Source organism: Aspergillus niger (assembly GCF_000002855.4).
Source record: "Aspergillus niger supercontig An10".
NCBI lineage: Eukaryota > Fungi > Ascomycota > Eurotiomycetes > Eurotiales > Aspergillaceae > Aspergillus > Aspergillus niger.
Window position 1 is genome coordinate 38,352 of NT_166537.1, and position 12,837 is coordinate 51,188.

The 12,837-nt window shown below is 50.4% G+C and overlaps 6 protein-coding genes and 1 non-coding gene across 7 annotated transcripts; 3 read left to right on the forward strand and 4 right to left on the reverse strand.

Moving 5' to 3' along the window:
• Positions 1-173: 173 nt before the first annotated feature.
• Positions 174-1,030, forward strand: An10g00180 (uncharacterized protein; the record flags this gene model as incomplete). The annotated part of the gene is made up of 2 exons (XM_001402375.3): positions 174-659; positions 743-1,030. The coding sequence occupies 2 exons, from the start codon at positions 174-176 to the stop codon at positions 1,028-1,030; spliced, it is 774 nt and encodes a 257-aa protein (XP_001402412.1).
• An 874-nt stretch (positions 1,031-1,904) lies between these two features.
• On the forward strand, positions 1,905-3,898 carry An10g00190 (uncharacterized protein; the record flags this gene model as incomplete). The annotated part of the gene is made up of 5 exons (XM_001402376.3): positions 1,905-2,511; positions 2,572-2,724; positions 2,778-3,314; positions 3,387-3,597; positions 3,745-3,898. 5 exons carry the CDS (start codon positions 1,905-1,907, stop codon positions 3,896-3,898), a joined length of 1,662 nt encoding a protein of 553 aa, XP_001402413.3.
• Positions 3,899-4,203: 305 nt separating this feature from the next.
• On the reverse strand, positions 4,204-4,276 carry tRNA-Phe (GAA). Its single transcript has one exon. It is a non-coding gene; the product is annotated as a tRNA-Phe (tRNA).
• A 591-nt stretch (positions 4,277-4,867) lies between these two features.
• On the reverse strand, positions 4,868-5,264 carry An10g00210 (hypothetical protein; the record flags this gene model as incomplete). The annotated part of the gene is made up of 2 exons (XM_001402377.1): positions 4,868-5,200; positions 5,253-5,264. 2 exons carry the CDS (start codon positions 5,262-5,264, stop codon positions 4,868-4,870), a joined length of 345 nt encoding a protein of 114 aa, XP_001402414.1.
• Positions 5,265-6,613: 1,349 nt separating this feature from the next.
• An10g00220 (uncharacterized protein) lies at positions 6,614-7,824 on the reverse strand (the record flags this gene model as incomplete). The annotated part of the gene is made up of 6 exons (XM_059749930.1): positions 6,614-6,722; positions 6,773-6,945; positions 6,995-7,097; positions 7,148-7,504; positions 7,568-7,661; positions 7,722-7,824. 6 exons carry the CDS (start codon positions 7,822-7,824, stop codon positions 6,614-6,616), a joined length of 939 nt encoding a protein of 312 aa, XP_059605849.1.
• Positions 7,825-8,537: 713 nt separating this feature from the next.
• Positions 8,538-10,251, forward strand: An10g00230 (uncharacterized protein; the record flags this gene model as incomplete). Its single annotated transcript, XM_001402379.3, has 10 exons — positions 8,538-8,654; positions 8,709-8,734; positions 8,799-8,842; positions 8,900-9,073; positions 9,134-9,163; positions 9,222-9,317; positions 9,373-9,387; positions 9,450-9,828; positions 9,884-9,956; positions 10,015-10,251. 10 exons carry the CDS (start codon positions 8,538-8,540, stop codon positions 10,249-10,251), a joined length of 1,191 nt encoding a protein of 396 aa, XP_001402416.3.
• An 830-nt stretch (positions 10,252-11,081) lies between these two features.
• An10g00240 (uncharacterized protein) lies at positions 11,082-12,551 on the reverse strand (the record flags this gene model as incomplete). The annotated part of the gene is made up of 2 exons (XM_059749931.1): positions 11,082-12,320; positions 12,420-12,551. 2 exons carry the CDS (start codon positions 12,549-12,551, stop codon positions 11,082-11,084), a joined length of 1,371 nt encoding a protein of 456 aa, XP_059605850.1.
• Positions 12,552-12,837: the final 286 nt, after the last annotated feature.

The window sequence follows — 12,837 nt, forward strand, 5'->3', positions numbered from 1 at the left end:
TTCTTTTTTCTTGCTCTCCGGGTTTGCCCCTGAGATTCATTATTCCCTCATCCCCCTGCTCTTCGTCCTACTACCCCTACGGATAGACTACTTAAACTACTAGGTGCTGTGGCACAGTACTCAGGATTTAGTACCTACTAGTCGTATAGTAGTATACTTTGCGACTACCTGCCATGGCCCCCTGCAAGCCCCGGACATTCACTGCGGGCGAAGACCCGCTGACCAAGTTCGATGGAGCCATCTCCGTCGCCACGATGCCTCGCCCGGCAGATCGTCAATTTCTCTTCCATGGCATCATGCGGCCCAGTCGTGGCATCTACGCCAAGCTCGTTGCGACCGGGAAGAAGCCCCCAACCCACTTCCATCCCTCGCAGTGGGAATTCTTCCGTGTCCTTCGAGGTAACCTCACCATTGACATTAATGGCGTTCCCGTGCACCGCACCGTCGACGATGGGGAGATGGCAGTACCCCCATATACCCATCATGTCATTTATGGTACCCCTGGCACGGAGATGAATGAAGTGGAGTTCCTCGTCAGTGCTACCGATGAGGAAGAGGGGGCCACGGCCATGGATCAAGAATTCTTCGAAAATTGGTATGGGTATCAAGAGGACATCTTCCAGCGGGGGGAGAAGATCGACTTGATTCAAGTGCTAGCGGTGAGTAAAACTTGGTAGCTAAGCTTCCTTCGGGGCTTTCCCTGCAATGCAATCGGCAGGCCGGCTCATTGACGATCCGGTAGATGTTCGATGCCGGAGGTACATATCTGTCCCCGCCGTGGTGGGTGCCCTTTCGCGCCTGGGTTGGCCTAATCCTGGGCATCGTGATCGGCCGATGGATCGGTGGACTACTGGGCTATGCCCCCTTTTACCCTGAATGGACGACCAATTGGGACGCGGCCTGTGATAAAATGGAACAAAGTTGGTTCCAGCGTCGATATGCCGATCGGGGAGCACAGCAGCGAGCACGAGAGAGGTTTCAGGTGCAAAAGGGGCAGGCAACCGTGGCCAAAGGCGAAAAGTCGGAGTAGAAGACAATACGGAGTACATTGACCTTTATTATTACTTGATACTATCGAAGGAAGAGAATAAATACTACTCCTTCTGAATGTGCATAGGGTTATGTATATGCTAAAAGACAGGTTATCACTAGCGTGCATCGAATCTGACTGATCAGTTGCAGTTCCTGGTTGAACACGCACATATTTCCTTCTAATTGATTGGATCTATTCAGCTTCTTCTATGCGAAGGCGGTCCAAGATTGATTGGTCTCGGCCACTGGGTAAGCTAAGGCTGTCACTTCAGGCAGGGGTAGGCCTGAGACTGCAGGATGGTGGCCAGAGCCAATTTCTGAAACCCTGTAGATCCGCAACATCTCCCAAATAAAGCTATTGTAATCACATGGCTCAATCTTAGAAGGAATACAGTACTACGAATGGCGGTTGATTGCAAGCTTCATTCTACCTGCTGCGGTGAACAACACCCCACAACAACCATCTTGACAAATAATACGTCGTCATCAAAAAGGAGAAGCTACCAAATCAGGTCATCTTCGGCGTATGAGAATCTGACAATGTCCTCTTCAGCTGAATGTCGGCCGATTGGGTTGGGGGGTGTGGGAGGCGGATCCCAATACGAGTCCCACCCGTGCGTCTACCAAAATGGTTCGCTGATCCTCGCTCGCTCCATCGTCAGCGATGTGCTTGTGGACTATGTAATGCCCGACGAACGATGCAATGGGTAATTTCAGCTCCGCCGCGTATTTTGGATAGACGATCAATCCAGGTATTGATTAAATGTTCGCCCGAGCCCCGATTTAAAGCTTCAAATGACTCCCAACCACAAGCTTGCGACAACCGGATGACTTACTGAACTTATCAGCCAGTATTCAATCTGACGGTCAGGATGGTCAATCTTGCCTATATTCTGGGTGCCGTTGCGGTTTTTTCAACATCGGGAACCGCTGCAGACGTTTCTCTATCTTCCTCTGTTGCTGCTTCCACGACCCCATCAGCTGCCGGTTCTCTTTCCTCGCTGGGCCTTTCTCTCCCAGCCGGCAATGTGCTCGTCGGGAATGTGGGGTACACCTGCAATCTGCTGAGTCGTACATTTCCAAAGAATGAGACCTTTACCGCCAGCTCACCCTACTATGAGGCTCTAATTGATGAGACCTGGTCAGGGAACAGCCGCCTGAACGCGTCCTGCATTGTGACGCCCAGATCTGCTCAGGAGGTTTCGCTTGTCATCCAAATCCTTAGTATTCTGGAGACCAAATTCTCCATTCGCTCGGGTGGGCACAGTTCCAATCCAGGGTTCAGTTCGATTGGTAGCAACGGAGTGCTAGTTGCGCTTGGAAGGTTGAACACACTCTCGATCAGCGCGGACCGGAAGACCCTCACTGTTGGACCGGGCAATCGCTGGGAAGCCGTGTACCAATATCTGGAGCAGTACAATCTGACCGTACTCGGGGGGCGAGAGCCCGTTGTGGGAGTTGGTGGCTTCGTCCTGGGGGGTAAGCCAATGCTTCCTCTATCATATTCTGGGAAAATAAACATGATACTAATTACAATAGGTGGTCTTAGTCTCTTCTATAACACCAATGGTCTGGCCATTGACACGGTCACCCGATTCCAGGTGGTAACCCCCAATGGGACCATCGTCAACGCTACCCAAACCGAGCATGCCGATCTATACAAGGGGCTGAAAGGAGGTCTGAACAACTTTGGTAGGCCTAATACTCACCTCGGTGACCTCTTTTATGTGACTAATCGAACCCAGGCATCGTGGTGGAATACGACCTCACCACCAATACCGGCATCGATGTCTGGTTCGAGGTCAAGAACTATACCCTCGCTGAGACTCCCGCACTGCTTGCTGCCTACGCAGCATATCTCCAAAATGCCGATATCCGCAGCAATGTCGAGATTCAGACGAATCCAGCATATACACTAGTCTTCTACGGATATCTCGACCATGTGTCAGCGCCATCCGCCTTTAATGCTTTCTCCCAAGTCCCGTCGGTCTCGACTGTTTATCCTCCTACCAATGCCTCCCTAAATCAAGTCCTCCTCGACATTGGCAATGCCGGTGTGGTTGGCTCATTATATACCTATAGCATTTCTTTTGCCTTCAAGGTTACCAGCCCCAGCTTTCTCCAGGAAAGCTTCAAGGCCTACCTTAAAACTGCCGCATCGCTCCTGCCTTTGGGCGTAATACTCGAGTACGTGCCTCAGGGCATCATCCCAAACCTAGTTACCAAAAGCCAGACCCAGAATGGTGGTAATTTGTTTGGCCTGGAGGCCACACCTCAAGTTTGTATGTATCCCTTGTGCCCGATCAATTCCCAATCTATCTGAGGAACGCAGTACTAACTGAATACTTGGACAGGGGGGGAGATCTTTGCCCAATTCCCCGCCACGGTTAGTCAGTCAACGGTAGCCAACGCCGTGGAATCTCTTCTAGCCAACCTTACCTCGAGCGCCCAGTCTCAGAGTGTTCATCTTCCTTACATTTTCGCCAATGATGCTGGCCCTAATCAGCAGGTCCTGCGAGGATATGGTGAAGACAATGTCAAGTATATTGCCGCCGTTGCTGAGAGGTATGATCCAAGGGGCGTGATGCAGAAGTTGCAGAATGATGCCTATTTCGTGTCGAAAGAGTTGTAACGGGTTATCACTGTATCAATATCTCGTCTATTTTCGGGATCGTCTGTACCTACAGCATACTCTGTAATAATTTTAATAAGGGGTGATCCTTCTGCTTCCATACCACCGGTCGTCACTTCTTGGGCGCAAATGACGAGGGAGACGGGAGGTTTGACCTCAGTCTGGGAGTCAGCAAATACTACAAGTAGTCATGCGTTAATGTCTCAATTATCGAGCCTCCATGTTGGGTTTTAGGTGACGGTGAAAGCTGATACACTGCAAGACGCTGAAAGGACATGATGTTACAATGATGCTATGAAGGTGGGTGTGAGTGGTGGTACTGGATTACGCAAAAATATATATTCAGACTATGAGGCTCAGGGTCATTGGCAGGTTTCACCCATCGACATATATTTCTACGCCCATCTATTTGATGGCAGAGTCTGCTGTAAACAAAAGTTTCTTTTGCCTTAAGAAGGTTCAATCAGAAATTTCCAGGAGTTTTATATATTAAGCAGAGCGAAATCAAATGTGGAAAAAAAAAGACAATCAAAAAGGAATGGGGCAAGCCGGGCTTGAACCGGCCACCTCCAGATCTTCAGTCTGACGCGCTCCCAGATGCGCCATTGCCCCGGTGATTACGTCATATGCTACACATAGCTATATAAATATTAAAGCTACTGATTAATATTTTGCTTGCTTAACGCTCTAAAGGCAGCATGAAACCTAATATTAACTAACTCGATATTATATACCAATAATTCATGAACCTCAAAAATGTGCACTATGCTATTTACGCTCAATGATTCAATGCTATCACCTCTCCTGCTCAAGCCGCCTGCTGAACTCCATGGATGATATTCATGAACTCGCTGCCATATATTGCTCACCCGATCCCGTTGATTTCGCGTGAACCACAAGTGTATGCTTTCATGTCTGCCTTTTAATAAATCACCCCATACTACCTTCATGTAAAAGCCGCTCCTATATTTTCCATTGGGTGAAATGATCGCACCTCTTCGTATAGTTATGGCCCGCGGGTCTCCTACTCGACTCGATGATCTAACTCCATATTCATACTACATAGGCTACCACATCATCGCTCACAGCTGGAATTGACTTGACAAATATCCCCATCTCGGCAGCTGGCCGTATAGGACTGGCGATTATGTACTTAAATTGAGAAAGTAAATACAACTAGAGAGCACGCTCACTCTAATCCCACTACTCGCAAACAACTTCATTGCTCAAGAATGTTCCATCCACCGCGAAGCACTGGGTATCGCTGGTAACGTTGTATTCGCCGTACAGTGACTCTTCAGTACAGCCCGTGGCGGTGTACAGCTTCAAAACGGGCGATGTACCAGTATCGCAGGAGCCGGAGTAGATGCGCGCCGAGAAAGACTTGAGAGGGAGGCCGTTGTTTGGTCCACAGGCGCCAGAGATCACGTTGGCAGCCTCAATGCTGGGGGACACGCAGTCGGCATAGTAGTAGCCGCTGAAGGCGATGTCCAAGGTGGCAGCAGCAGTGGCCACAAGGGTCGAAAGGGCAAGGATCTAGTAGGGTCAGAATGCGTCGTAGGACTGCAAGGGAAGAGATGTGATCAACCTTGAACTGCATGTTGGATGAGAGTCAGGGTTAGGGGGTATTGCGGCTCGTTGAAATGTCAGCCAGTCGTGTGTCGTTATGCCAGAATGCAAAGGCGCATCATGACTTTATAGTTGCGGTGGAATGCAGAAGGTCAGCTCTATCCTTACAAGATCCTACCTCGTGGTACTAAGTGCCAAGACAGGGCTGATGTCTCTGTCACCACTCAGCGAGATCTTATCAGATCCATATTCCTAATTAGGAAATCTGCCCCTTCGACTGTCCCTATCTCCGACCATTCGCCAAGCAAGCCTCCTCGTATTCCCCATCCCTCTATCTTCGCTAAAAGAAACGATATCTGCGATGTCTCCACTGGCTTAATTCTTTTACGTAACTATGTGGAAGAAGTGAGGTTCGGTGCCATTGTATTATGAGGGATCTGAGGGTAGCAGAATTGAAAGGTACACTAATGCAATTCAGGGGAGATATATTAGTTGAATAATAAACTTCTCCAAATCCTAGATCCGAAGCCAAGATTTTAAGACATTGAATGCTCTATTTCTGGAGAGAATTAGGTTAGGTGGTTCGGCTAAATGGCCGGAGAATTTGAAGGGATCTGATAGGCCGAAGATAAGAGGACTCCCTAATATTATGTGTGATTTATGTGATCCTGCGCAACAAAGAGCTCTACCTGGTTGTTCATTGTTTTCTGTTCGTCTTTGCCTTTTCCCTTCCTCCAAAATCATTCTCGAGAAGTGCCTTCGAAACTGATCCTACATTCAAGAAAGCCCATGTTGTATGTTGTATGACAAGCGGTCGGGGGTTTTCGAGTAGGAGTAAATGATTGCAATCGACATAACTCATGATGTATATTGAACCTTAGAACATGCTATTAGCTTATGTAGTCACGCGTCGACGTGCATTCCTTTCCATGGTCGGTCCGTCGGGCAACTCCGCAGTGCGAGGGTCGGCCCGGCGTATCACAAAATCCGTCTTCAACGAGGGGGACCCTTGTTTACACGATGAACTTTGCACTTTTTCGACATTGATTGGTTATTTACACATAGGTTTGGCATAGGTATTTGTTACTTTCGGAGTGATTCTGTTGCGCCAGGCTTAGTAATGAATCTAACAGAAGGGTGCAAGTGCTAAGAGCAGCAAATGGGTGAACACAGTCTCAGTAATAAGCCTCCACCAGATGCACGCAGAAGCGATACTAGCGCAGGATAATGACTACGCTAGCATAGCTCTATAGATCTTGAAGCAGTTGTATGAGTATATTTACCAGGTCGACCGCAGAGGTGTTACAACATGGACATATCAGCTTTAGGCTTCTGGCTATTTCCTTGAGTATTTATGCATTTGACTGAATAGTCATCAAACTAAGACTGTCCAACTGCCGACTCAAAGAGCGCCTCCAGTCGTTTCCCCTCACTGTCCGCAAGCTCCCCGTGGGTTTGAGCAGTGCCGATTGGATGATATGGGAACGGACTGTGTACATTGTTAGGATGTCCAACAACCTCAGAAGAGTTGCTACTTACCCGTACTCTGGAACCCAAGTGATTCGGCAGTTAGGTTCTGTCTGTTGTCTTAACTTGACGATTCGAAGCCATAGTTTCTCGAAGAATTGTCGCTCAGCAGAAAATGCTGGGTTTAGAGGCTCTGGACACTGTGATGACTGTGTTGTTCCCATACGTGCATGGATATGGCGAACCTAAGATATGTCAAGCGATGCACATGTAAAAATAAGGGCGTGAGCTTACGTGTGGGATTACGCGGTCAAGGATCTCACGGTCTTCTTCGCCCTGATCTAGGAGCCTTTCACAGACAACTACCCAATGTGAGATGTCGGCAGTGATACGTAGTCTGTACAATCAGTACCCAACTGTGATAGAGTGAAACCGAGGTTTACATACTGTGGAACTCTCTGCACGATGTAGTCGGTCGAATAAGGGTTGAAGAGCGATCTGTTGCGATGTGTTTCGTGGCAGACTATGCCCTCGAAGCCCTCTTCTTTTTCTACCTCTAAAGCGTTTCTGTAGAAGTAGACAGACTCATCAAAGCTCCAGTAGTCACTATGGAGATAACGAATCAATATTTCAACAGTGGTATACTCGGAGTGCAAGGGACCATACGCTCCGGATTGGGCATTGATGACGACTGGCTTCAAGATGGTCGCTAGGCGAAGTTGGCCCCGGTAGAACTCGAGATGGGCGTCTGGGGTCAAGCCACGAGGGCGGGGACCATCATATTTCGGCCAGGAGGAGAAGAGACTTCGAACACATCATCAGCTCAATTTGCGTTGCACACGGGAGGCTGCAAGCGGGGATGCTGACAGAACGCTGATCTCCAAACCCACCTCGTCGCAATTCTTGCGGAGAAGTTGCAATTGCTCTGGAGTCATCCCGGCAAAATCAATCTCAATCCCAGCTGTCAGAACATGTTGTTAGTTTGATATTTAGAGGTATTCCAATGCGTGCCCCAGCTTACCGTAGCCGTGAGCCTTGAGCTCAACGAACTTCTTTCTCCATTCCGACTGGTCCGGACCGGGCTCAATACCCCAGAGGGATCTGAAACGCGAGATAACGACCATAACTGTGAGATGCGAAGGTGCAAGTTGTGTAGGATTTTGGCTAGCGTTTTGACCAGCACGCGAGGAGCAATTGCTTGCTTGCTACGAGCTTGTCCGACGAGCTGTGAGGAGCCAGCGGGGCTATAAATCGAGTGCATATGGATGACAAAGGGATCGGTCCATCGCGGTTAGTTCCATCATTGAAGATCATGCTCTGAAGCACTCCGCAGATGTCGCCATCGTGATCTGCCCTTTAGAAGTGATTCTGAATTCCCTTGATACTTTCCCAGCAGGGAAATAACCGATCGGGGAATTTAACCCGCCATGGCCGCTCCACCTTCCCCAGTTGACGGCCGAGCAACTAGTCCCCTATAGGCTAGCGTTGAGATGTGCCCGCGGAGGACTTCTCCCTCTACGGCCATTCCCTCCACGGTCTTCCAGAAAAGGATGGCAGTAGCATCATAGCATCCCAGCATCACTTCTCTGAATCTGGTTAAATGTTCGGCATGGGAATTCTGTTCCGCGTTCCTTCAGCATCGCCAGGTCAAGATGCGGCCCGTCGGTCATTACCTCTCGCCCCTCCCCCACCTTGTCCCCCCACTCCTCACGTCTTTCCCCTCACCCCACTTCTCGATTGATATACCCCAATAAGTACATAACATGAACGGCATCCAGCCGACATCACTGCGATTCCCATTGATTTTGTCAGATTTATTCGATCGGTCTGAGCAAAGATGGCATCCCAATCTATGAAAGCATTGAACTACGTGGGACCATTCACGGTCCAGGTGCAGGAGGTGGAGCGGCCCAAGCTGGAGCACCCCGATGACATTATCGTCAAGGTTACCAGTGTATGTTGCGAAACCTGAATGAATTTCTGTGGAATTGACTGACAACCATGATAGGCAGCCATCTGTGGTTCGGATCTGCAGTGAGTGAAATTGGGGGTAGGGTAGAAGAGAGTTCATCCAGCAATGTTGCTCACACGTTCCCAGCATGTATGAAGGGAGAACAGCGGCGGAGCCCGGTATCACCTTTGGTACGTCCAACTCTAGAATGTATATCTGCTGGCATTGACATGAGTGGACTAAATAAGGACACGAGAACCTCGGTCTGGTGGAAGAACTTGGGGAGGGAGTCACCCTGCTGAAGAAAGGCGACCGCGTGGTCATGCCGTTCAACGTTGCGGACGGTCGTTGCCGGAATTGTGAGGAAGGAAAGACTGCATTTTGCACGGGCGTAAACCCCGGCTTTGCTGGCGGCGCATACGGTTCGTCTCCTCGGAAAATGATCGCGGTCCGTGTCTTCTCGTTGACATTGATTCCCACAGGATACGTGGCTATGGGGCCCTGCCGCGGAGGTTTGTGTGACCCCCCAAATTGTTGGATAGCTTCATGCTGACCAAGTGGCACCTTCAGGTCAAGCACAGTACCTGCGCGTCCCCTATGCCGATTTCAATGCTCTAAAGCTTCCACCGGGAACCGAGCACGAAGCGGACTTTATTCTGCTGGCAGGTAGGCATCCCATGCTCTCACTCTTGGGTGATTGGTTTACTAAGAGGCATACCAGATATTTTCCCCACAGGTATATTCCCTCCACGAACGCAGTTGGCTACTACCCAACACCACATCCGCTAATACGAGTAGGGTGGCACGGCATTGAGATATCAGGCTTTCAGCCAGGTGACAGCGTAGCAGTCTTCGGGGCCGGCCCCGTTGGTCTCATGGCGGCCTATTCTGCCCAGCTGCGCGGCGCCTCTCGCGTGTACGTGGTAGATCGGGTCCCCGAACGATTGAGGGCTGCGGAACGGATCGGTGCCACCCCCATTGATTTCACGGCGGGCGATGCCGTCGATCAGATCATCGCACTGAACGGGGACATGGTGGATCGGTCCGTGGATGCTGTCGGATACCAGGCGGTCGGCAAAGATAACTCGACCGAACAACCGAATATTGTGCTAGAGAACATGATTCGTGTGACTCGTGCGTGTGGTGGACTGGGTATCCCCGGACTCTACGTCCCTAGGTTTGTCACCCCGACATAGGACTCCGACGGAGTATGTTGGCTGACCTCCAGCCAGTGACCCCGGTGCGGGCGATGCGTCGGCCGCGAAAGGAATGATTAGCCTCAGCTTTGGAAAGCTCTTCGAGAAGGTATCGTAGAAGCCTGTTTCTCTGGCATAAGAGGCATTGGTGCTGACATTGTGAGTAGGGACTCTCCCTTGGCACAGGCCAGTGTAACGTCAAGGCCTACAATCGGCAGCTGCGAGACCTGATCATTGCCGGAAAGGCACGACCCAGCTTCGTCGTGTCTCATGAGATTGGCATTGATGAGGCCGAAACGGCATATGAAAAGTTCGACAAGCGGGTGGAGGGCTATACCAAGGTCATCATTCACCCCAATGGCGGGTTTCCCAGCAAGCGGCCACCGGCGGGTTCCTCGCTGTAGAGATTCTGTCGGTGTCACGTTTTGTCGCAGTTTCAGTAGAGGAGGGTATTTCTTTTTTTCATTTATTTAGCATATGTATAATCGAATGGATCATATCTGTCGGCTGCACGCTATGATTTTCCTTCTCGTAGGATATTCTCGGGAATATTGAAGTCCGCCACGGAATGTTTTTCCACTCGATACAGCGAGAATCATTGCCCGATTGGGGTTGGCTGACCCTCGTGCGGAGAAAACAACCCGACTGGGAGCAAGTGACATAATTCGAAGCAGGCATCGATCTGTTGGCACTCTGAAGCATACCCATGACTTGTTGTCCGGTCAGATATTCCCTCGGTCAGCGGCCACTTGGGTACTCGTGCTCAGTTCCGCGACCGGCCCTCGAAACTCACCATGCAGAAGGAATGGCAGGCTTTGTGGGCAGATCAAATCATATTCTGTTGTTGTTCAAGCATAGGGGCATAGAAAAGAAACGAATATTGGGAGTCGAATTCACGACTAGACTCCCATAGTACCTACTTTCAGTGAGGAATAGTCGACCAGAATTATACTATCATGTCAGAATTGGTGTACTAGTCATTATCACCACACCGGGACGCGAAAGGCCCTCCAAAGTATTGACAATCTTGATTCCCCTCTGTGAAACAGTCCATGGGAGGTTTTTTCAGCGATGTGTCGGAGGATGATGTACGTCCTACTGAGACGACTGTGAGGTTCAACTAGTTCCACGAAAGACATCTTTTCTGATTTCTAGAGGGGGTATACTGAACTAGACTATGGATTGCTAGTGGTGATACTTGTCTACCTGACATGGATTTCATCAGGATGAAGCATCATAGAGTATCGACATCCACCATTTGACTGAACTTCTTCCATCCCGAGAAAGTATTCCAGGCTCGCAGCCAGTACCCACCACCCTGCGCACTCTTCAGCGTATATGCAGAGGGCCACACTCCCTGTCGCAGGCTCCGAACAAGGGGATGGACGAAGAGGACTTTGGCTGGTTTGCTCCGGTCGCACGCGGCGCTCGAAAAGTCCAAGCATGCGAAATCGAACCCTGTCCATGTGGTGACCATCACCATCGGTATTCGTCCCTTGGCGGGGATTCTCGGCAGCATCTGCTGTGACGCATGATCCTCGCACATCTGCAGAAACGCCTTGATGGATGCCGGGCAGGTGAACCGCAAGCTGGCCAAGCGGAGTCGGCCCGCCAGCATAGCCACTGGCTCGTTCTGGATCTGAGCCACTGACAGCTTGTGCCGCAGTAGCCCGATACTGTTATGAATCCAGTAGGTCCCTGGCCGGGGAGGCTCAACCACACACCGATAACTGAGCGGACCATAGAAATACATGTCAGCTCGACTGCTCGGGATAGCACTGTAGACCGATTTGAGGAACCAGGCATTGATAATGTTGTTCCTGGTCGGCTGGGTATCCCACGAGGGCTGGGCACCCACAGGCATGGCAGCGAGAGTATCGAGTGCTCCTCTGTGCACGGCGCCAACCCAGTCGTCCGGGAGGTAAATGTACCGTTCCTCCAGGGTTTCTTGCAAACATAGCTTGCGCAGCAGCAGACACAAAATTACTCTGATCATGAGCAGTAAGATCGGCCAGAACCCAGCGGTGAAGTTGGCCAGATGCTCTGCGTAAGTTATAGACCGAAGTGACCTTCCGTGCTTGCCGCTGAGAAGCACCCGGTCCGACATTTGCTGGCCACACGCATCGGATGGGAGCAGCAACGATGGGATGGGGCGCCCGGCAAGCCGGTCACAATAGGCCCGAATCACGTCGTAGGCGGCAGTGCGGTCAGCCAAATGGTGACTGATGCCGAAGCAGAGTAGGGTGGCGTCGCGGAAAAGAGTAGCGCGAATGAGGAAGACATTCGCAGGCGCGCCAGGTACGTCAAAGATGAAAGCATCATCCAATTCTTCTGGGTTGAGGGAGTCACTAATGGTCGGCTGATTGCATTCTATGGAATGAAGTATGCCTCGTTTCCAGGATGTTGCACTTTTGGGGAGCGTCCGACTTTCAAAGTCGACAGTCGAGCCCGATGAGAGTGCATACGGGCGGCTCTGTCTCACAGTTTAGAGAAATCATCATTCCGCCCGATTTTCAATATGGTGCTGTTCACTGACCGACCGGTAAAGCTGTCCACCCAGAGCAGGCCACACCTTCACCAGCTGAGCCGCCGTCTGCCTTAACACAATTTCATCGAGCTGCGCGTCCACGATAAGTCCTGTGAATACCATGGCATTGCAAGTAAGAGGGTGGACAGTTCGACAACGATATTTGATTTCCTCCATGGCGCGAATGTTGTTCCTTCTTCCGCCCGACATGCATGGAATGTGAAGCCTCCCAGGAAGGTCTGCATTGGCCTCAGGTTATGTCCAGCCAGATTACCATACGCTCGAACAAGGTTCGCTCGTCCAGGGTGGATACTTAGGTTGATGTTTTGTGAGTTCCACTGGATCCTGGCAAGCCAATTCCTGATTCATTCCGGTCCCAGGACCGACCGAATGGCTGACAACAAGGTTGACAAATGATGAGCTACCGAGTCGCTTTCGATATCATGTTCAACCTTCGACTAAA